Source organism: Eretmochelys imbricata, chromosome 5, assembly GCF_965152235.1.
Source record: "Eretmochelys imbricata isolate rEreImb1 chromosome 5, rEreImb1.hap1, whole genome shotgun sequence".
Classification (NCBI taxonomy): Eukaryota; Metazoa; Chordata; order Testudines; family Cheloniidae; genus Eretmochelys; species Eretmochelys imbricata.
The window spans coordinates 82,142,544-82,164,430 of NC_135576.1; the positions used below are offsets into that span (position 1 = coordinate 82,142,544).

Here is a 21,887-nt window from a genome sequence, read left to right on the forward strand (position 1 = left end):
TTCCTTGGGGCATGATATTGCTCTAGGATTAGAGTCTTGAGTGATAAACTTCACATGAGGTGACTTATTTACTTAGATAATTGTGGGGCTTAAAAAGTAAAAGCTTTAAAAAGTAGCTATTAAATAAGCAGAATTTCACTAATATCGCTGAAAGTTTTTTTAATGTCACAACTATTGTTTTTATGTGGATTTTAAAAATAGACTTGCTATTTGATAAATGTGGTCAATTAGTGATCATTTTGTTCAACTTTATTACAGAGTAATTTTGCAGCTAATGACAGGTTTCAGAGTAGCAGCAGTGTTAGTCTGTATTCGCAAAAAGAAAAGGAGTACTAGTGGCACCTTAGAGACTAACCAATTTATTTGAGTATAAGCTTTCGTGAGCTACAGTTCGCTCAAATAAATTGGTTAGTCTCTAAGGTGCCACTAGTACTCCTTTTCTTTTTGCAGCTAATGTATTTCTTATGCCCCTTATCAATATGAGCATTTTATTTTTATTTATTTATAGTATGCCGCCGAAAATTTTTGTGCACATCTTATGTATGCAGACACTAGACCTCTGATGTATTATACCTAGGGAAGGAGAGAGAAAGAAAAGCAAACAAATCATATCAATGATTGTACCTTTCTCTGGGCCTCCCATGCATTTTGTACGATTTATTTATTCCACAAGATATTTGGCATAGGGACCGTGTCATCTCTTGTTTTTTGTGCTTGAGCATGCTGGCATGTAACAAATGTGAGTGGGGAGGGGGGGAACCTGTTACATATTCAATACAAGTAAACATGTTTCAATGATGACAACACACATATGGAGAACACAGATACATTCTTTGTAAAAGTTTCCTACAGGAATCAGGAAACAACTGCTGATGAGTCATTTATAGGTATATCTAGAGCATCATAAAACTTTACCAAGGGGCCTATTCTCAAATGTAATGCACCCTCATTCTTGGAAATTAAAGGATGTGTTACATTTTTTCAATGTTAGTTAGGAACCAAGAGCTTATTTCCAAGACATAACAGAGCTATTTCCCCAAACTCCCATAGTGAAATTCTGGGATGCATAGTTCAGACAAAAAGGGAAAATAATTCATGTTCATATGTAAAAATAAATTTATACAGTAAACAAAAGGCTCTTAGATATTGGAAAATTAAAAGTTTTGTAATCTTCTGTTTCTGTTACATTCAAGGATCTGTTCTCCCTTTCCGCTTGCAACAACAATTAATAATAATGGTTGGGGAGATGGAGGTGTGATGGTAGCAGGGGAATAGGAGTTTAGGTCCTCAGACTGTTGATACATATGCACACAAGCTTGACCATAGGTACTATATTTCTTATGGTTTTGCCATGTTGCTTAACAGTGCAATAGGTCCCTTGGGTGACATAGCATAAGACAAAGAATTATGTTACAACCCAGTGCATTAATATGATATATTGCAGGTTAGAAAAAATAAAAGAATCCTCTGCATCTGATTAGTTTCCTCTTCATCATTTTTGGCTCCAAGCCCAAGGTTCATCTCAGTGGGTTCCTAGATTATGCTGGGGGTCTGTAGACCTTGGTGGTTTTCTCTTCTATTTTTTGCTTTTCTCAGGGCTGAAAGTAAAACTTCTCTCTTACTGGTATGGGGGGCGGGGTCTCAGGTGGAAGGGGCAGGGCTGGGGGGGGTGGGGTGGTCAGCGCCTGCCAGCCAGCCCGCCCGTGCTGCCCGGGGCTCCAGCACCGATTTAAAGGGCCCGGGGCTCTAGCCGCTGTGGCTACCTTCGCAGCAGCCGGAGCCCCGAGCCCTTTTAAATCACCGTCCCCGGGGTAGCTGCTCCTTTTGCCCCATGTTGGCGGTGGCTTGGGGGAGAAGGGAGGGAGAAAGGGGCAGGGATGTTAAAGCGCTGCCGTGGCAGCGCTTTAAAGTCAGCGATAAGGGCCGGTACAGGCGGCTGCTTTTTACCGGTATGCCGTACCAGCCCGTACCGCCTTACTTTCACCCCTAGCTTTTCTGTTCCTAAATTATCCAGAAGAAAGTGACTGGAGAACTCAAAGGCATTCATTTACTGCTTTCTCTCCCTAGTGATATTGGTTTGATCAAGTGTCTGAAGTTCACCAGCCTGTGCAGCTAGTCTCTTGAGGCTGCTCTTGCACCCAAATCATATACATGAAAGTGGGCTTCACTATAAAAATACTTTTATTTTAAAGTGTTGGTTTGGTTTTTTTAATCCAATCACTATTATGTTTTGTTTAGTTGCATTCGTAAAAATGTAGCTCTGTTGTCTTCCTCTGCTATCCCAAGTACCAGAAATTCTCTTGCATGCACTAGCAATCATCTGATCATTGAAAAAAATATTTAGCTATGATGTGAGGTAATAGTTGGAAAAAAATTCTGTTTGCCTAATGAATTACCTGGTGGACTTTCATAATAAACTAACATTTTATTGTAGGAATGGACAATGGAAGACAATACACCTTGATTGCCACACTCAGTTGCAAACTTAGGGCTTTTGCATAATAATGAAAGATATAACATTTTGTTGGAATGTGAGGATATATGGATTATGTCTATGGGGTCATTTTTCAGGATGAGTGAATACCAATAGGGTATCAAAAGGGTTAATATAACAATTATTGATTAGTCAGCTCATATGAATAAATGCATAGATTAAAACTTTATAAATGTGCAGACTCAAGGGCCTTATTCACAGAAACTATTTAGTAGCCTGAATTGCTATTGGAACCAGGCATGCTGCACATGCACTATGCAGAAATGTTCACTGAGTAGTTCAAGAGTTACCCAACTCCCATTGATATGGCAATATATACCTTCATAAAATGAGTATTTAAAATAATATGAGACATCTCTGCCCTAAGCAGTCCATTCAAAAGTATAGAGGAGTATCACCCATGGTATAACACATGTAACTGTGTGTATATGTGTGTGTGTATGTGTATATAAATTAAAAGCAAATCTGTAGGATTTCCCTTGGGTACAAAAAATGTTTTCACTTTATTTCATACCTAATTCAGCACTCATATTTCATTTTGAAATGTTTCCTCTTGTCTAAATTCCCTTTTAAAAACAACAGGTTGGCATCAGTTAGCTTTAAAATCAACATCCCTTTCATCAACCTACCTGTAAATACTAATCTCTTATTAATAAGATGCCAAACTCTGCCATTGGATATGTTTATCCATTTTACCAGCCATTTGTCTTTAAGAACAAATAAAATAGATGTGATAATGTCAGACTAGTTCCTAGCAGATGTTTATCAACATGGGAGTAAAAAACTTGTCTGAATTGGCACAGATAAACACTGATATTTATGGAGATACATGTATAAAAACTGGATATATAGTAGTCAGCTATGTCAGCCTTACTACAGGAAAGCTACACAAGACTTGAACTGCAAGCTTTCTATTATTTCAGAACAAGATGCACTGGCAGAGAATCTTTTCCAGAATATGTCCCGATTATGCTTCTTTCTCGCAATTTTATTCTCTTAAAAAAGCACAAATACCATCAATAATTCAATGCTTCTAACAATGAAAAAACAAATATTGCTGGTTGTAATCTAAGCATTTCTGATTTTTTTCCTTAAAATAAAAGGAAACATAAGAGATTTAGAGTTTGGTAAAGCTGGCTCCACTGACTAGAAGTACATTTCAAGAGATCAGAGAATTGTGAAACAACCAAGAGTTATGACCCATGTAGTTTAAATGTGAGGTACATTTTTGTCACCCGATTAACCCTAAATCTGCTCTGTGGATAAACTAATATTAAAGTGTTCTCGTTAATTCCAGCATTTGCTTCACTATGCTCCTTGTTGAGTTAATGGAGCCTTGCAGTTATTCACTGAGCCATACAAAATATGTGCAAATGGGTCACACAATCATTACTGATCTAACAGTACAGCTTGCTGAAAATTTGTCTTTTTTCCCCCCCCTCCCAATTCTAGGAAGGATTTCTGCGTACATAAAGATGAACCATGTGATACTGTTGGTAAGTAAATAAATGTAAAACATATTTATATATATGTTTAGTCTTATAAAGTCAGTGTTGTGTAAATATATAATGTTGAGTGAATGCGTCAACATTTGCAGATGAATATTTATGACTAGTTAATGCAAAAACTGTTTAAAATTGCTATGATATGATATGACAGTCTGGATTTGTGCCTGTCATTAACAAAACAATGTAACAAAGTGAAAAAGCTTTGACTTTCTAATCTTTTCATTTTAACAGATTCTTCAAACCATTTTTTATTACTCCCTTGGCAGTTTAACACTTTCATATTGTGTTTCCAGTATATTTGAATTAAGAACATTAAACTAAAAGGGATGTTCATAGTTTATTTAAAATGTAGCAGATATCTTTTTGGTCAGAATATATCTTAAAAAATGATTATGCCTTAAATACAATATATCTTAATAGTGTAGCTTTTTAGAAGCACACAAGAATATGTCAAATACTATATAAGACATTTTTTGCACCGTTCAATTAAAAACGGACATTTATTGCACTACACATACCTTAATGTGGTATTTGCCAAATTCCCTATACTTACAATGGGACATAACTGAAATTTAATAAATGTAACTACTTTAGGAGTCATATATCCAGTTTTAATGGCACTGTAAACAGTGTCCTCAGTTGAAAATCCACCATGTTAGAGACTGAGTCAACCCCAGAAGACAATATACTCCTATCCAAGCATGTAGTGTTCAGTGTCCTGACCAAGGTCGGATTGTAACAAGTAGAACTAGAACTCAAGTGACTCTTTCCCACACCAGTGAAACAACCATTTTCATCACCAACTTTGGCAGGAGAAGTCTATAGTGCGTACCATGTAAAAGTACACATTTACCATCCGCAGTAGCTGAGGGCACTGTCCATGCTAGTAAGACAGCTCTGCAGTACCAGCTTTAGTGAGAGAACTGAGGTGTGCCATGTTGGACATCAAAGTTACATAATGAGACCTAGTTTAAGTGGGTGAAGATTCATTACAATCAGTGGAGTGATATCTTTTTACCCCAGGTCAGAATTTGGTTCCTAGCACCCATAATGACAGTTCAAGTGTAATCACAATTGTTCAGTATACAGGTAGCTTCAACAAAATTAAGTGGCTTAAGTGTTTAAGTGGCTGTTTAAGTGTTTAAGTGGCTGTTTAACCACTTTGAATTTACAGAAAAGAAAAGTTTTGTAGGATGTGACTTTGTCTGTAAGGCACAGGATTAAGGAGTAGTAGGAATGTTTTGCCTGATTCTCAGCAGTAGCATTTAAAGATGTGCCTTATGACTTAGATTGTTTGTCATTGACTCTAGTGTTGTTCCTTACTGAGTTTTCATCCTAAAGCTATGTGTCTGTGTGGTAGAGTTGGATGGGGCACTTCAGTGCTGTAGTGTCTATCTTAGTGGTCAGGGATTTGTAGTGCTCATTATTTCTTCCACTTGTTGGCCTCCTAGTTGGGTAAGGTTTTTTTGTATAAGTACGTTTTTGGAAGTTGGTAAGAGTTGATTCACGGTGCTTGTTTCTTCTTGCCTTGTGATGGGGAGAATAGTTATTTTCACCTGAAGGAGACAGTTATCTGACCAGGAAGTTCTTATATTTCTTATATCTACATCGAGGCTGAGGATCTTGGTCCAGAGTACAGGAAGTGGGTCCGGGTCTGGAAACTACTCATGACAAATCTTAGATGGAGGGTTCAGATGGGAAGCCAATGCTGTTGCATCTGAGGCATAGTTTGCATGGATATTGAAATCTCCCACAATGATGAGCCTTCTGAATTTAATGATCATTTTGCCTGCATTTCTGTTAGGTCAGTTGGAAAGCTTTTGGTATATGGAGATTTGTAAATTAATAGGATGCTTGGAATAGTCTTATGCCTGGATTTCACATATAAAGAAGATGCACTCAAAGAATTTTTTTTCCAATTAAGCTTTACCTTCATTTCAGTTCTGGAGAGAATAGAATGTCTATTTTGTCTCCAGATTTGTGTCTCTGGGCCTGAATCTGTAGTCTATACAGTAGGTCAGCAGACAAGATGAGCTAGGACTGGACCTGCAGGGTTAATAAACCAGATTTCTTGATGCAGACCAAGTGAGGCGATTAATTGGTGATAAATACATGAAAAGTTTGAAGTGTGTTGTCTACTGATGTAGAGTTGATCAATATAAAAGTGCTTCTGATTTGGTACTGTGGGAGGTGACTGACTGTACCAGACTGACATTGACTGATGTTTCTGATGTTTATTACTTCTTTTATAATTTATATTGGTAGGTGGGTGGTCTGCCTGATTGCCAGTATTGGTGAACTAGTGGTGTGCCGAATACCTTGAGTGGCAAGACTTTCCAGGGGGCTGAGTTAAGCCATATTGTGAAGTGATGGTGACATAGTTTTGCTTTAGAATAGTTCAAAATGGAATCTTGAGAGACTGGTGATCTTATTGCAGTAGGGAAGGGAAGAAACAAGGAGCCATTGAGCAGCTCAAGCCCTTTGTCCAGTTGTAACAGTAGAGCCATTGTGGAGGACTGGTGAGGATAACAGGCAGAAGGAATGAAGCTCTGTGAGAGTCTTTGCTTGGGGTCTAGCTCATGGGCAGTAGCTCTTTTGATTCTTTTCTGGGGTTGGGGCTACATGGAGTATCACTGCCTAGTTTCCGAATTTGTAAATCAGTAGGGAGGTGAGGTCACAGTGTACTGAATATGTTCTTCAGCTATTTCTGGGGCTGCTGCACTCCTACCTTGGAAAAAGGGGGAAGTTTAAAAATATGGAAGCTGTTATCCTCAAGGTACAGAAGGCAGGGTGGTCCATCTCCTGTTGTTCCAACTGTTGTCATGTGCCAAATGAATTCTTTGTTCCCCAAAGAAGTGGCTCAGAATATGAAGTTTCCCTATGATCTGAAATACTATTTTTTTCCATAAAATAAATCTATTATTTCCCCCATGCAGAGTATGGAGTACTGTGGGGCGCAGCATATAGTTAGAAGGACAGATTTCTTTCTAGCTAAAATCAGTGATAATCTATTAATTAGCCTTTGGAATGGTGCTGAAGACTAATTATAACTTTGTGCCCTTTTCTTGGAGGTTGGGACTATTGCCTCTACAGTATACTACATCTCTGCCTGGTTAGGAGCAAGATTGTTACATCAATGTTATGAGGATTATAGAGCTAGATGTAAATCTTGGGGCAGGAGGGCACCCTTAAGTGCATGAGTGTCTCAATTTAGTATCTTTGATTTTGCTTTTACTAGGTTCTGTAAACCACAAAGCTGATTTTAGGTTTAGATTAGATTGTAAGCAAAAGTTCTATAGAAGGTAAGTAAGAGAAGTTTGATCTTACAATAAATCTTCACATAACATGTTTATAGGCAAAAAGAGATGGTATATTCCAGGAATGCTTAACATGCTATAAATTACAGCATTTGCCAAAGGAAGTCAATGAAAAATGCTAATGTAATATCAACTGAACAATTCCCAGCTGTCCAAAGATTACAAAAAATATGGACACATCAAAATACACATTTTTATCTTGTGTGGCAAGGAGAGTGATAAGGCAGCTCACTGTGAAACGTTAATGTAACCTTCCACGTTATTCACCCTACACGATCCTTACAGGTTGTGAGGATATCCACATATCCTTTCAGTATGATACCCAATAACAAAACGGAGAACACAAAAAAGGAACCTTGAAGGAAGATTATTAAAGGAGGGGTTGTATTAACTGATGGGTATTGTCATGTCAGACTCTAATTCTTCCCAGTGATGGGCACTAGACAGATAATTGTTGGATTTTGTGTTTATTCATTAAATGCCATCACTGCTCAAGTTGTTATTTTAGGTTTGACTTGAGTACACATTTTACCTAGATGAATAAATGCCAGTATTGAGTTATATAATCTACATTTGAGTGTCTTTGTATGGCAAGGAAACCAAAGTTTTAAGAGCCTGCTATCTTGTTTTGCACAAGGTTCTATGTTGAGTGCTGCTTCTTGAAGTATTTTATTCATTGTGTCTTAGAAATATGGAATTTTTACAGTTACTTGTGTGATAATTTTACAATTTAAAGTGAGCACCAACCATAAACTCTGTTTACTAATCCCCTTTCCCCCCAAAAAAGTGCTTAGGCAAATAGTATTATCCGTCCTTGAAAGATTTAATTATGCTTTAGATTCAGGAACAAATAATCCAGGTATTGTGGTATGGGTGCCCTGAATGTAACACAAATCTCCAGGTGAAAATGTATATATTCATGGGGAGAAAATTCAGTTCTATAGATACAGAGACATCATTTTAGGAGATTTGTGCAGCTTGGAATCTGAGATTTTAGGAAAAAAGAGGAGGAAGGAAGGAAGGAAGCAGTTTGTATTCTGTTGGACAACATGGCAGTCAACCAAAAACCACACTTTTTATTCTATAGTTTTGAAAAGTGAACTAAATGGTAAAAAGATATTTTGTTTTTAAGGCTATGAAGGCTACTAAATTTCCTGAAATATTTTGCATTTTAGAATATAGATTTTTTTTTATCTTCTGATTTTCAAAATTTTTATGACGGATTGCGCTATAGCTGTAAGAGCTTGGAAAATGTTGCTGTAGCTAGTAGAGTCTTTGGGCCATGTTTTGATCATACGTCGTGCAAATCCATAGTGATTCCAATTACTTCTTTCTTGATTGAGTTCACTTTCCTATAAAACAATAGGGCTAGAGCCTCACATGGTGGAAAACAACATAGATCCATTTACTCCAAGTGTGTTGATTTTCATGTTGTCAATTCTCATGATGAGTCTTGCAATATTTGAGGTCTTTCCTAAAGCCGCAGCTGCTGGAATCAAGAGATTGTATGAGAAACTTATCTTTTTAAAAAAAACATGTTTCTAGCCCTTATGGTTGCAGAGGAAAGCTCAGAAACCTGATCCAAGTGTGTATCCTAAAGGCTCAGAAACCAGAAGGCAAATAAAAAGAACCAAAAATTTATTATTTAAGTCAAATCTCATTATTTTTAAACCAATGTTGTGATTTTTGGGGCAAAAGTATGCAAATTAAAAAACTACTTGCATACTATGCTGACGGGTGCTATAGAAAACAGGAGAGAGGTTTTTTTTTTTTCTTTTTTCCCAGTTCTTGTCTGTTCTGGTAAGGGTTATTTGTAACAGTAGGTTCAAAATTTTCAGATGGAAATAATTTTTTGATTTGTTGTGTCCCTTTTAAAATAATATTACCAACTTGTTCTTGTACTTCTGAATTTACCCCTTGTCCATAGAGGAGCCAGTGGAGGGAGTGGTTCTTTCCCCTTTGTGGCCTGGCTATTCCTTGCTTCTATGATTGGGCCCTATGAAGGGCCATTTGTCTACTTCCCCTGTCTTATCCTATTCTTTACTAGGTCTTGCTGAAGGGCATGTGTGTGGGCAAATTCCTTCCCCTTCTGCTACTCAGATCTTCCTACCAGTCCCAGGGTCTCTTTCATTCTCCTGGGCTCCCTAAAGAGAGATAGTGGGGAACAGAGACACTTCTCAAGTCCATAGAGGGGCTTTGGTTAAGGGGCACATCGCCCTTTTGCGGTACACCATTTCTTCTCTTTCCCTGTCCCAAAGAGGCTGTTACTGAGTTGTGTAAGCAGGATGAGCTTTTGAAGAAGACTTGTTTTTCTGTCCTCTTCTTGTAGGTGTCTGTTCCTGAAAAAAAATACATGGTACAACTGATTCTTCATTTAAAAAGAATTGATACAACAGGAATTACGCACATCAATATTCATGGGGAAAATACATTTTATAACCAATTAATTGGATGAAAAAATAATATATGAAAACAACTGTAGTATAGATAGAAATTACGCTGACTAATAATGTTCTGAAATCAAATATTTGTGCATTATTAAATTTAAATAATAGTCTATGTCTTAGATTTTGGAATTATCTAGAGGGGAGCTAATTTTCAACTCATACTTCTGGATTTTTTGTTAGATGGATCCAAATGAAGGTTAAAATCATTAAACAAAACTCCTAAAGTGGTAAAAATTATTGTAACTTTGTACACAGATTTAATTAACAAATCTAGTTGCTATTTCTAAGGAAAAAATATTCTGTACTTAAAAAGTAAGTCCTGTAAATTTGGAGGAAATCACTGGTCCTGGGGAACTGCAGGAGTGATTGTGCACACAGAGATAGATGTACCATTTGCAGGTTGTTGTTTTATGAATGCCATTCTTCCATTTTATAGTAAATTATCAGTTGCATTCCCTGGAGGCAATATTTTTTCTAAGTCTGTACTGAAGATTGAAATTTTCAAACATTAGTTGCTATGCACCTGAATCTCATTATTGTACTATGCACTGTGTTGCCTGATTTTTCAGGTTATATTGCCTCTGATACACCTCAGAAGTCCACAGGTGTACAACACATGTGCTACGTAAAATCTTGCATTTGCAGCCACTGTTTCTAGAAGATTGATGGCAGCTAGAAAAGTGTCCTTGTGACACCGATTGCTGTAAAGTGGAAAACAAAAGCAAGTATTTCCAGTTTTAGTTTACTCAAATCTTTTTTTGCTTGTTTTGCAGACTATTTAACTGAAGTGTGTCAGAAAAGGATCAATGCTTTTCTTGGTATTTATAGACTGGGCTCCAGTTTATCCATTATGTTGAAATGGAGTCATTTTATAGGTGAATTTTGCTTGAGAGACTGAACTTAAAACTTGGTCATTTCAGCAATAACTTTCTTTGCCGCAGATGGAGATACTTTTTATTAGCTTTAAGTCAACATGGCTATGTAGCCCTATAGAAACAAGCTTACAAAACTGATACAATTTGCTTGTAATCTCCGAGCCCCATTTGAATTTACCAAGTAATAAGAAGTCTCAGAATGGCAAATGAAGCTTTCCTGATTCTATAAGAAAGACAGTTTCCCCAACGCTTTATGGATCTCAGAGGAGTAAGTGCAGAGTTCTCCTGAAGAGGAGGTAATTAAATAGAGGTTCCCGCCAAACAATATTTCATTGCTGTGCAAATTTAGTCTTTCACAGTTTTATTATCTTAGATGACATTGCAAAAATGCACATTTTACAGGCATCCCAATACTTGTTTTGGGTTCAGAGTCCTCATATATTCTTTTCATTTGTTAAAGCACCAACAATAAAACCATTGTTGCCCAAAGCTGTATCTTTAAAATGTTTGCTTGTAAAATGTTTATATGAAAATACTATAATCATGTCTAAGTAGCCCAGGAATTATGACATTAAAGACATTATGATATATAAAGACTCTCTTTGTGTGCTATTTCAGGAATTTAGTATAAATTACTGTATTATGAAGAACTTTAACTTGGTTATAGCTGAGTGTTGTACAGCAGTAAGCTAATAGTAGAAAATTCAAAAGGCCATCAAGTCCCCATTCTCAAGTAAAGTACCTCAACTAGCGTACAAGATACAAATGACAACTGGTAGTTAAACAACCAACTACAAAAATAAACTGCATGAAACAAACTAAAATGGAAGAAAAAAGATTTCTGTCTCATCCAACAAGGTGCCATTGATGGATTTTTTCTGTATCCTAAGGGGAAGAGCTGGGTCAAAGTTGTAGACCGGGTTAGGGTATTTCTACACAGGAGTTAGACACCTACAGCTGGTCTGTGCCAGCTGACTCAGGCTAAGGGGTTGCTCAATTGCAGTGTAGGACTCCGGCTGCAGCCTAAACTATCGGACCCTCTCTCCTCACAGGGTCCTAGAGCCCCAGCTCCAACCCAAGCCCAAACATCTACGCTGCCATTAAATAGCTCCTTGCCTGAGCCCCACCAGCCTAAGTCAGCCAGCCAGCCGTGGGTTTTTAATTGCAGTGTAGACATACCCTTCATACAGAACACCTAGCCTTCTATTCTCTTGTCTCTGTTCCATGGGACAGTCATCAGGTCCAGCCCTGCCTACCAAGATTTGACTGAAATAAATTGTCAGGCAGATCTTCATGGTCCAACAAAATTTAAGTCTTGATATTCTAAAAAATAAACCCTTGTGGCCTGCTTGCCAGATAACAATCAGCCAGAGAAGCACACAAGCATTATCACATACATAAATTTAAATAATAAAAAAAAATCCTCACACAATATTTCCTGTGGGGAAAGGAAGGAACCAAAAAAAAAAAAAAAAAGAGAGAGGAGGAACCATGTGTCACATACTAGTTACACTGCCTAACAGGCTACTAGAAAATGCTCAAATGCCACCATAGTGGACATAGTATAAGAACCTAAATAGAACAGAAATACTGAAATAGGTGTGCAATAGATACGTTTTTCAAAAACTACTCCAGCGAGACACCATTGGAGGACATAGAGGCACGTATTGATGTAAAAGATCTGTATCTGGAACTATAGAAAGTTACTTCTGAATATTTTAGAGTTGAAAACAGCTAATTTTGACCACCATTGAAAAAAATCGATGTTCTGTCCTGTATGTTCTCTGACATGTTTCCAGGGCTGTTGCTCTGGTATATTTCATGGGGACTAAATTCACAAAAATAACAAAAGGTATCTAAACGTTTTGAACTCTCACCATCTGCATTGGCCATGCCCCTTCCATAGAAAGTGAAACCACCACAAATACAAGAATCCTCTAGATGTGTCTCCTGCAAGAGAAAGGCGGTTTTGTAGCTAAAGGACTGGACTAGAATTTAGGCAATTTGGGTTCAGTATTTAGCCTTGCAAAAGACTTCCCGTGTGAATGACTTCCATTGTGTGATCTTGGGTAACTCACTTAATCTTTCAGCCTCAGTTTCCCATCTGTGCAATAGGTATGATAATAGTTTCCTACCTCACAGTTATATTGTGATCATAGATTAATTGATATTTGCAAAGTGGTCCAATACTACAATGGAGAGAGAGTTTTTTCTTGAATTTGGATTTTTTTCATATAAAATTTTTATATAATTGATGGAAAGACTAGTTAAATATTTACTCAGCTTTGTTTCATAAGACTTATTTTTGTCAGAGCATCAGACTTTTAATCTGAGGGTCCAGGGTTCATGTCCCTGTTCGGGCGCAAAAGCTTTGGGGGGAGGGATAGCTCAGTGGTTTGAGCATTGACCTGCTAAACCCAGGGTTGTGAGTTCAATCCTTGAGGGAGCCATTTAGGGATCTGGGGCAAAAATTGGGGGATTGGTCCTGCTTTGAGCAGGGTGTTGGACTAGATGACCTCTTGAGGTCCCTTCCAACCCTGATATTCTATAGTGACTGTGAAGTATAGCAGCTACACTTGAACGTAGTAACCTGATGTTGCTACTAAAGACTCACCTGCATAAGAAAATATTTTTCAGGTGGCAGCACATATGAATATAAAAATGTTTTTCCTAAACTCTAAAAACTTTTAGTTGATATTTCTGAATAGTTTTACTCTCCATTTGTATTTCTCATGGGCTTTGTAATACTAGCATTTAATAACTGAATAACTAACAACAATGTTTAACCAAGAGTCTGCGGCTTTTTAAAATTTCCTTCTTTCTCTTGCAACTTTTCTAAGGTGTATTGTTTAATGTCATTTGAGCTATACATACATTTAGCTTTCTAGGAAGGAGCTCCATGTGGTAGAATATTAGTCCATTAACATGTTTCTGTTATAAAAATAAGTTTAACATACAAAATATTTCAGTCAATTAAAGGAAGTCTGATTTACATAAATTGCACACTAAGACTCCAGTTGATGTCTGTGGGAGTTACATGTCAGGAAGGCTGCAGAATAGAGCCCTAATTAGATCCAAATAAATTTAAAACAAAAATTGGGTTGATGATATCATGAACCATCAGATTAATTAGTGCCATCAAAACCCCATGTTGCACTTTATTGGGGAAAAACAGTGTCAGTTTGTTTTAACTTATTTCCCTTTCTGATGGATGTACACAGTTCCATGGGCATGGTAAGCCTATCTTTGGTGTAGCAATCTGAGGGTTGTTATTAGTACAGTGCAAAGGAAATACACTTTCATTTTGATTAGTCCACATTTCCTCTCTGGATTTGGAGATTATGTTATAGAAAATCTGTTCTGTTTTATTGCATTTGAGGGGTGAAATCCTTGCCCCATTGAAGTTATTGTCAAAACTCTCATTCATTCAATGGAGCCAGGATTTCACCCATGGGCTTTGGGAGTGTGCTTTCATACTGTGCTGTAAATCATACCAAACAGTTGCGTTACAGCATGTTGGGCCATATTCTGGCCTCTGTTGCTCCAGTGTTTCACCTTAGTACTCTGAATTGTACTAGTGTAACACAGACCAGACTCTCTCTCACTGTATGTATTTTGGACCCCTTAGCTAATTTTGTAGTTGAGGTTTTGTCTTACTTTTCACCATAAAACTAGTTTTGATCATGATCCACTCATCTTTAAAAAAAAATAAAAGTCCTTTCTGCCTGAAATTTTTTGGGGGAGCATATTGCCATTGGAGATTTTTTTCTGAAAATTCGGGTTAGTCAACACATTTCAGAAATATGAAAGTCTGAAAAAATCTTTAGAAAAAATCTTAGCTTCTTAAAACTTATTTGGAAGAAAAATGAAAAAATGGTTTGGTGTATTGATATTAAATTTGTTTTAATCATCTGTCATAGAGCTAGAGACTCTGAGCATTTTTGTTAAGGGCTGCAAGGTTTAATGTTATTTACTACAGATTTTAGAACTTCTTAAAAGTCTACAACCACTATCTGGAGTTCATAAAATTGGCAATGCTCATCTTGAAAAATTTGAAGTCCACACATATTGTGAAATTTTGCATAGATCTAGAAAATGGGTCACCAAAATAAGTTAATTAACACAGCTAGATTTGTAATCCTAGATTTTGAGTAAATATTTCTGCATAGCCAGGATACCAGATATCCTTTAACAAGATATATAGAACAAGAAAATTCCTAGACAATAGTAATTAAGGTAGGATTAAGTATGTAACAGTATATCAGTTACTTTTTAAAAAAAGCCTTATTTAGATGCTGTAAGTATCTTTAAAAATAAGTCTAATAGTTCATGGTTCTACACACTTTGACTCTGACTTTGTAACAATATTGATCATCTGTCCACCAGCAACCCTTTTACACCCAGCTCTCATAATAGTACCATTATACCATTTCTACATTTCCAGGATGGATGAAACTCATCTACATATACAGAACTACAGACCCCATGTCATACCATCACATATGTGCCATCAACTCCCAAACAAAACCTCCATTTCAACTGCCCATATATTTGCATTCAGTACCACCTATATCATGTTTCTTATTCTCCATATATATTACAATTCTAGTGTTTCTGAAGCCCTGAGTCAGCAAAGTATGTAACACATACTTAAGTCCCATTGAAGTCAGTGTGATGTAAGCATATACTTGTGTTTTGCCTGATCTGGGCCTTAATCTTCCATGTGGTGTCTCTGTAATTCCTCAGTATAACTCCCTTATTCGCTTCCTGACTTAGATATTACACACTATAATTATTATATACCCTCCCCCTCTCTTGGAAGAATGTAACATTGTAAAACACTGATAGGTATCTTTATACAACTAATACTCCCACATGTCGAGGTAATTTATAGAGTTTGAAATAGTGGGAGAATATTAAGGGATGGAGTTTAGACTGTTTGTGGAACCTTGACTTAGAATTATATTTTCTAACCTTTTTTTTTTTAACTTCAGTGTTCTGAAAAACTGATATGTATTTAAACCTTAACGTATCTGGGCAATTTTAAATTCTTTTCCAAAATATTTAAAAATGGTTTATTATTCCTAAAAATGTAGGAGAATATTTAGTAATATTTAGTGAATTTGGCATTAGAGTCACATCTTGCATTTCTTACTCAGACAAAGCTCCCACTGTAGTCAGACAATAGTCTGAATAAGGCTATAAAAATTTGGCAGTGATTCAGAACTGAACGTATTTGCTTTGTGAAGAAAAGCATAAAATGTAATTATAAGAAACTAATCCATTAGAATTTCTATTTATTTAAATAAGTTACAGTACATATGTGACAGGTTTCAGAGTAGCAGCCGTGTTAATCTGTATTCGCAAAAGAAAAGGAGTACTTGTGGCACCTTAGAGACTAACAAATTTATTTGAGCATAAGCTTACAGCTCACTTCATCTGATGTATTGAGCTGTAGCTCATGAAAGCTTATGCTCAAATAAATTTGTTAGCCTCTAAGGTGTCACAAGTCCTCCTTTTCTTTTGCGAGTACATATGTGGTATATATTACAGCAGTATTGTAAATAGTGTATACTTTCTCATTTTATCTTTTAACCCTGTACTTTGTATTTCAGATTAAAAAAAATGATGAAATATTAGTGTTACTGAAAATACATGTAGTGGAAAATAGGTAAAATAGAAAAGGGTATACTGGGAAAAATACTTAGTTTCAAAGGGCATGAAATTTCAGATGCCCTGGAGGTCATCAATAAATTAACACAGCATACAGTATATTTTACTAGTATACAAAATGCCAGTGTTAACTCCTTGTTATTACCATGATATTTTTAGTTTTTAATGGTCATTTCTTTATGTCTTCAGTATGTGATTACCTTGTACTGTTAGCAACAATTCCTGATTTATATGCAATCAGGACATTTCTCACTTTTTCCAGCTGAATCCTTTAAGTTTTATGTCAAGGAAAACCTTAAACTGTGTTTCATGTCACCTAATTTTTTAATTCATGTTTCTAATGACAATTTTTTAATATCCATGAGGGATGAGATCATTTAAAAAACTGATTTTATTCATGGGCTGAGGCAGATGTGAGCTGTAAAGAGCCTTCTCCCCATTTATTTTACTTTACTAATCAGAACAATAATTGGATGGAGATAGTGATGTGTTTTTATCCCTTTACATCATAGATTAGGTGGATGACTACATTCCAGAAAATAAGAGCTATGGCTAGATTCTTCGATTCACTACTTTTCATTGCTTCAGCAGGGGAATATCCACAGGGGAGTACGTAGAAGAATCGCTGCTTTGCTGTCTCTTATGTGAGCTCCTCTGGGTGCCATTGCTACTTCTTTTACTGCTGCCCAGCATAAGCAGGGAAGGGAGGCAAGGAATGAACTGGGGATGGGAGTGTGTGTGACTTCACTATACCTGATTTTCTGCTGGCAGAAGGTTTTTCATCAGAGGATAAAGTTAGAACTGTAGCTAAGAGTTAGAGAGCTGCAATTAGCCCCTTCACTCCCCTTGCAATGCATCGAGCTAATGAATGAATCCTGTGCAGTTTGGCTTACCACTGTGCTCAATAATTCTGAGACAGGCCCTCCAAAATCATGAGACTTTAAAAAAACAGATATGGGGGGGTGGTGATATTCTTTTTTTTTCCTCCTAGGTTTTGAGTTCTTAAAGCTTATATTTTTCAGCTTTTTCTCTGTAACTGTGAGAGGTAGAAACTTATTAATTTTTTAAATTCAGGTTGAGATCCTCATGTATTCACATGACTCCAGGACAAACTGGGGCTTTAAGAATTGCACCAAATATTATGACACTCACAATAAAATTGTGTGTGTTGGCAACATTGCCTAAGTGTATAAACCACATAGTGACAATACACTCTAGAGTAATTTTTCCTTTCTGTCATCATATTCTGTGACTTCAGATTTTAGTCCACAATAGTTAATCCTGCCTCAGTGCAGGAGGATGGATTAGATGACCTCTTGAGATCTCTTCCAGCCCTACATTCCTATGATTCTATATTTTACTTATAATTCAACTTTAAGGAACATGAAGTGATTATTGGACTCTAACTCACCCCAGAAAGTAAATAAATCCAGAATACAAGGCTAAAAAGTCAAAGAAACAATCATTCTGTATTTTATTTCATTATGCAAACAAATCATTGTCTTGATTTTAGGACAGAGTGAGTTCTTATTTTATGTTTTTTATAAATTTAACTTAATTATTTTTGAGTTTTAGAGGGCATCAGTTTATCTTTTAAAACTGTATATTTTGATATAATACTCTGGCATATCATCTTTCATTCCAAGACCCCAAAGTGCTTTGCAAATATTAATTAAGACTTTGGATTCCACTGCTGTTAAAATCTCAGTGTTGGAATGGAAGACCTAGTTATATAGGAGAAACTGAAATCTATATTCACTTGATAATTTTTCTTCTACTATTATCCATATTAGCCATTCTGTCCCTGTGATGAAGTATACAGACCCCACACTGGGGAACATGGGTTTAATAAGACAGTGGGGACTCATTTGGTCCCCAGTCACACCTATGAGAGAGATCAGACTTGCAGGGAGATGCTTAAAAAGAGAATACACAGAATAGTAGGTGGCAGACCAGAGAAGAGAGCACGCCTCCTGTCTACAGTTCATGGAGGGAGAGCTGACTGAAAAGAGCTCCTTGGATGATTACTGCCTGGTAGCCCTCTCTGAAGGAAGGGTGGGGCTTGATGCTGATCTACCTTTTGAGGGGACTGTGGAGGGCCTGGCACCTCACCACCCCTTTGGGGTGGGGAGGATGGGGTGTTGGAACCTCGCCATTTCTGAGTTCGCGTGCTCGCGTCTCTGTGGTCGGCCCGATGTAGCCTAATACCCCCTTAGTCGGGATAGTGTTTCCTAACGGCCAGAGTCCATATAAATCGCTCCCCGCATGAGAGCAGTGCAACCCAGTGGCCAGAGTCCATATATCTCTTCCTCCCAGGCAGGATAATGTGTCCTAGCGGCTGGAGTCGTGTAACTCGCCCCAAACATCTGGGCAATGTGGCCCAATGGCCAGGGTCCATATAAATTGCTCCCAGTGTTGGAGCAGTGTGGCCCAATGGCCAGAGACCATATAACCCCCCCTCACAGATGGGGTAGTACTGGAGTCCATGTGGTTCACCCTGAGTGTCAGAGTGACCCAATGGCTAGAGTCCATATAATCATTCCTCTCAGACAGGGTAGCACAGCCTAGCAGCCAGAGTCCTTAAAATTCCCATGCTGGGCCACCCTCCCAACTTGGGGTGATGGGGACAGGTGGCTGGGAGGGGTAGGGGAACCCAGGCCCTCCCTCTCCACCAGGTCCCAACCCCAGGTCCTGGTAGTTGCAAGTTCCCCTTGCCACCAGCTCAGCAGGGATCCGCCTGAAACATGACAAGCTTCTGTGCAGCTCTAACACTGTTTTCCTCTAAAGTTCCCCTGGGTCACTTCCTACCATAACCTCTGGGTCCTCCATTTCGGGGAGTCCTCTGGTCTGTTCCCCTTCTGTGACATACTCCATCTGGCAGCGTCTCGGCTTGGCTGGCTTCCAGATCCTGTAGTAAAGGCTGTCCCTCCTCCGGAGCTGGTGGCATGCCTCCTTCCCTCCGGCAGACAGCCTAGACCAGGGGTAGGCAACCTATGGCATAGATGCCAAATGTGGCACGCGAGCTGATTTTCAGTGGCACTCACACTGCCCGGGTCCTGGCCACCGGTCTGGAGGGCTCTGCATTTTAATTTAATTTTAAATGAAGCTTCTTAAACATTTTTAAAACCTTATTTACTTTACATACAACAATAGTTTAGTTATATATTATAGACTTATAGAAAGAGACCTAAAAACATTAAAATGTATTACTGGCACACAAAACCTTAAATTAGAATGAATAAATGAAGACTCAGCACACCACTTCTGAAAGGTTGCCAACCCCTGGCCTAGACTGAGCAGCTTTGCAGACTTTTATACTTGTTTTCCAGTTGGAGCATGCCCAGCAGAGCCTCAGAGGCGTGGCTTCCTCTGCTAGGAAGGAAGGGTTAACCCCTGCAGTACCGTGCAGGGCCACTCTGCCCTGTCACAGGGACTATTTCTCCATGTTAGCCTGTGAGCCTTTTTGGGGCCACAGAGTAACAGAAGCTTTAGCATACCTGTGGGACAATTTGTTTGTGTTAATTTCTTTTTATGTTTGCTGACAATCCTGGAAGGGCTCAGCAAGAGGGCTGAACTTTTTATGACTGGCCTGGCACCGGTGGAATACCTGGACGTCGTAGAGCAGAGGCCTGAGTCAGTACAGTGGCTTGGCCTAGGGGAGTTCTGGAGAAAGAGCCCAGTGACAATGTGGTGGAGTATTGCAGTCATGATCTTTGCACCCCTGGAGAAGGGGGAGGCTTGAATGATCCGGACTGTTAAACACTGAAACCTGGAGGTCTGGGTTCATAACATCGTGACAATATGGATCTGAAACATCTTCTAAAGTGCATGACTGTGAACCAACAGTAGTCGCTCCTGCAGCAGATGGATGTTCAGCAGCAAAGCTGATCTGAGGCTTTGGGGTGCAACAGCAGTAACAGTTGGTCAAACATACAACCTCAGGGGCCCTGGAGTTTCACCCTCAGGGTCTGTAGGCCTGGACCCAGCAACTGTGGTTGTGTCAGTGAGATTCACGAAAATGGGCTCTGAAGATGACCTGGACTGTTTCCTTGTAATGTTCAAGAACTGGCAGCTCAGTGTCCAGCTGAGCAGTACGTCATCTTGTTAATGCTTTATCTGACCAGGCCGGCATAGGCTATATACTGAGGGCTGTATGCAGAAGCAATGCAAGAGTGCAACCAGGGGATAGCATGTGTATTGGACTACCTTGATATCACAGGGGAGACCTTTTGATAGCCGTTTCATGAAAAGAAATACCCCCAGGGAGCCTGGCCCCAGGTAGTGGCCCAGAAATTGAAGGACTTATGCTGGCAATGGTTGAAGTCCAAGACTTGGACTGGAGTCCAGGTTGTTGAGCTCTTGACGGAGCAGTTCATCCTCATACTCCCAGTTGAGGGTAAGCACTAGATACTCAAACACTGCATTAGCTATGGTCAGAGCTGATGCAGTCCAAGTTAAGGAGAACTGTCTGGTTACTGAAACAGCTTTGGCAATATTGTGTGAGAAGCTACCTGAAGCAAATGGGGTCCCTCAAGTTGAAAGAGAACTTGGCTGTGAGGATTGGTGGAGTGATGGCCTGGTTCCTAGCCCAATGACACGAGCATCTGAGGGCCCCAGGCTGGGCCCCATCCTAAAACCCAGATGATGTAGGCCTGATCCTACATGAGGATGAGGGATCCTGGGGCCCCCATAGTCTTCTTCACCAGGAAAACCAGGAAGAGGAAGCAGGCAGGCCGCACAGGCTACCTCAAGCCTTAGTCCCAGGGCCAGAGCCTGGTAAGCAGTAGGAGTTGGTTTTACAAGTGGACACACAAGACACCTGTACCATGAATGCCCCAATAGGAACAGGTGTGGATGATGGAAAGCCAATCCTGTAAGCTAACCCCAGTTAAACTAACTGTCCCTATCTGGATAAACAGGACGGAAATGATGGATCTGCTCGATTCTGGATGTGGTCCGACCTTGATCCAGAACGCCAGGTGAAACTATTTTCTTACAATGTATTCATGACAATGTTAAGCTCTATCCTAATGTGTGTGTGTGTACAATTAATGTAGGGAAACTCCTGAGGCCCCTGGTAGTGGATCTGGCCAACCCCATTGTTTTGGGACAGGATTGGGATTATTTCTAGGAGGTACTGGGTGGAAGTTAAAGTGGCTAACTCAGGAGTCCCTGTGTGGTGGGGCCTCAGACCCCTGCCTGCTGGTTGGTGTACAGCAAGAGCTGGACCCTGGAGGGGGGGTTTCTGGTCAAGGGGAAGCTCCTTCAGAAGTTCCACCTAATGATTAAATGATGCTGCCCCTCCCCATCCCCACAAAGAATTTAACTTTGTCAGAGATTAGAGCAAGGACCAAACCCTGAGCTGGGCCTGTGACTAGCTCAGTGGTCAATGGAGAAGTGATAGACCCACACTGATCAGACCAATACTCCTGTTTTGACCTCTGGGCATAGCAACTGTACCAGCTGCCGAAAGACTGACAGATGGGAAAAATGCAATCACAGCTCCTTGTTCCCTGATCTCATTGGCTCAAGGTCATGTGATTGGTTCATGTGTGCCTTCTAAGGGGCACCTC

At 39.0% G+C, this 21,887-nt stretch overlaps 1 protein-coding gene across 1 annotated transcript in view; it reads left to right on the plus strand.

Annotated features, from left to right (window-relative positions):
* ADAMTS19 (ADAM metallopeptidase with thrombospondin type 1 motif 19) overlaps positions 1-21,887 on the plus strand; it is a 275,279-nt gene that overhangs the window by 95,565 nt on the left and 157,827 nt on the right. Inside the window, exon 7 of the mRNA XM_077816366.1 lies at positions 3,947-3,990. Within this exon, the coding sequence (XP_077672492.1) occupies positions 3,947-3,990 (44 nt within the window). The remainder of the gene's footprint in view (positions 1-3,946; positions 3,991-21,887) is intronic.